Source organism: Manacus vitellinus, unplaced genomic scaffold, assembly GCF_001715985.3.
Source record: "Manacus vitellinus isolate BGI_N305 unplaced genomic scaffold, ASM171598v3 scaffold_298_pilon, whole genome shotgun sequence".
In the NCBI taxonomy this organism is placed as follows: Eukaryota; Metazoa; Chordata; class Aves; order Passeriformes; family Pipridae; genus Manacus; species Manacus vitellinus.
Window position 1 is genome coordinate 11368 of NW_021940199.1, and position 1194 is coordinate 12561.

The 1194-nt window shown below is 62.1% G+C and overlaps 1 protein-coding gene across 1 annotated transcript in view; it reads right to left on the reverse strand.

Moving 5' to 3' along the window:
* Positions 1 to 195: 195 nt before the first annotated feature.
* The window catches only part of LOC108640141 (bromodomain-containing protein 4-like), a gene marked incomplete at its 5' end in the record, with an annotated part of 6806 nt that continues 5807 nt past the window's right edge, over positions 196 to 1194 (reverse strand). The window contains one exon of the mRNA XM_029960718.1: positions 196 to 399. Coding sequence (XP_029816578.1) covers positions 196 to 399 — 204 coding nt within the window. The remainder of the gene's footprint in view (positions 400 to 1194) is intronic.

Below are 1194 nucleotides of genomic sequence, written 5' to 3' on the forward strand. Positions count from 1 at the left end.
AGCTCAACCTGCTCCTGGACACCCAAGGCTCAGCTCAACCTGCTCAGCAGCCACAGAGAAGGACAGTGCCCAAGATCTCGACCCCTCCGGGGGAGGGTGGGGGTCACTCGTTAAGGCTCCTGCGCTAATTATGCTAACGAGGGAAGGGGAAACCCCGCCCTGCCGAGGATCTGGGCCGGGAGGGAAGGGAAGGGCTCACCTGGAGGTGCTGCTGTTGCTGTTGCTCTTCTTGGCCTTCTTGGGCTGCGGCTCCTTGGCTTTGCTTTTCTTGGCCTCTTCCAGCTCCTCCTTCTTTTTGTGCTTCTCCTTCTTCTTCTCCTTCTTGTCCTTCTCCTTTTTCTTTGGTTTGTTCTGCTGGGGCTGGGACAGGGCCGCCAGCTGCTCGTGCACGGCCTTGAGCTGCCGGGGGAGAATGGGGGAATCACGGAATGCTGGGCTCGGGAAAGACCCCCCGGAGCAGCGAGTCCACCCTCGGACTGACCCTGGTCACCGAGGGCCTTGGTGACACCCCCGGGGGTGGGGACTCCACCACCTCCCTGGGCAGCCCCTCCCAGTGCCCGACCACCCTTTCCGGGGGGAAATTCCTCCTCAAGGCCAACCTGACCCTCCCCGGGGCAGCTCGAGGCCGTTTCCTCCTGTCCTGTCCCTGGGGAGCAGAGCCCGACCCCCCGCCCGGCTCTGCCCTTCCTCCTGGGAACTGGGAGCCAGAAGGTCCCCCCTGAGCCTCCTTTTCTCCAGGCTGAGCCCCCCCAGCTCCCCTGGGAGTTCTCCAGACCCTTTCCCAGCTCCGTTCCCTTCCCTGGTCACACTCCAGCCCCTCAACATCTGCCTTGGCTTGAGGGGCCCAGAACCGGTCCCAGGGCTTGAGGTGCTCCCCAAAAAAGGCTTGAGGGGCACCCCAAACAGGGCTTGAGGTGCTCCCCAAACAGGCCTTGAGGTGCTCCCCAAACTTGAGGTGCTCCCCAAACTTGAGGTGCTCCCCAAACAAGGCTTGAGGTGCTCCCCAAACAAAGCTTGAGGTGCTCCCCAAACAAAGCTTGAGGTGCTCCCCAAACAGGCCTTGAGGTGCTCCCCAAACAGGCCTTGAGGTGCTCCCCAAACAAGGCTTGAGGTGCACCCCAAAAAAGGCTTGAGGTGCTCCCCAAACAGGCCTTGAGGTGCTCCCCAAACAGGCCTTGAGGTGCTCCCCAAACA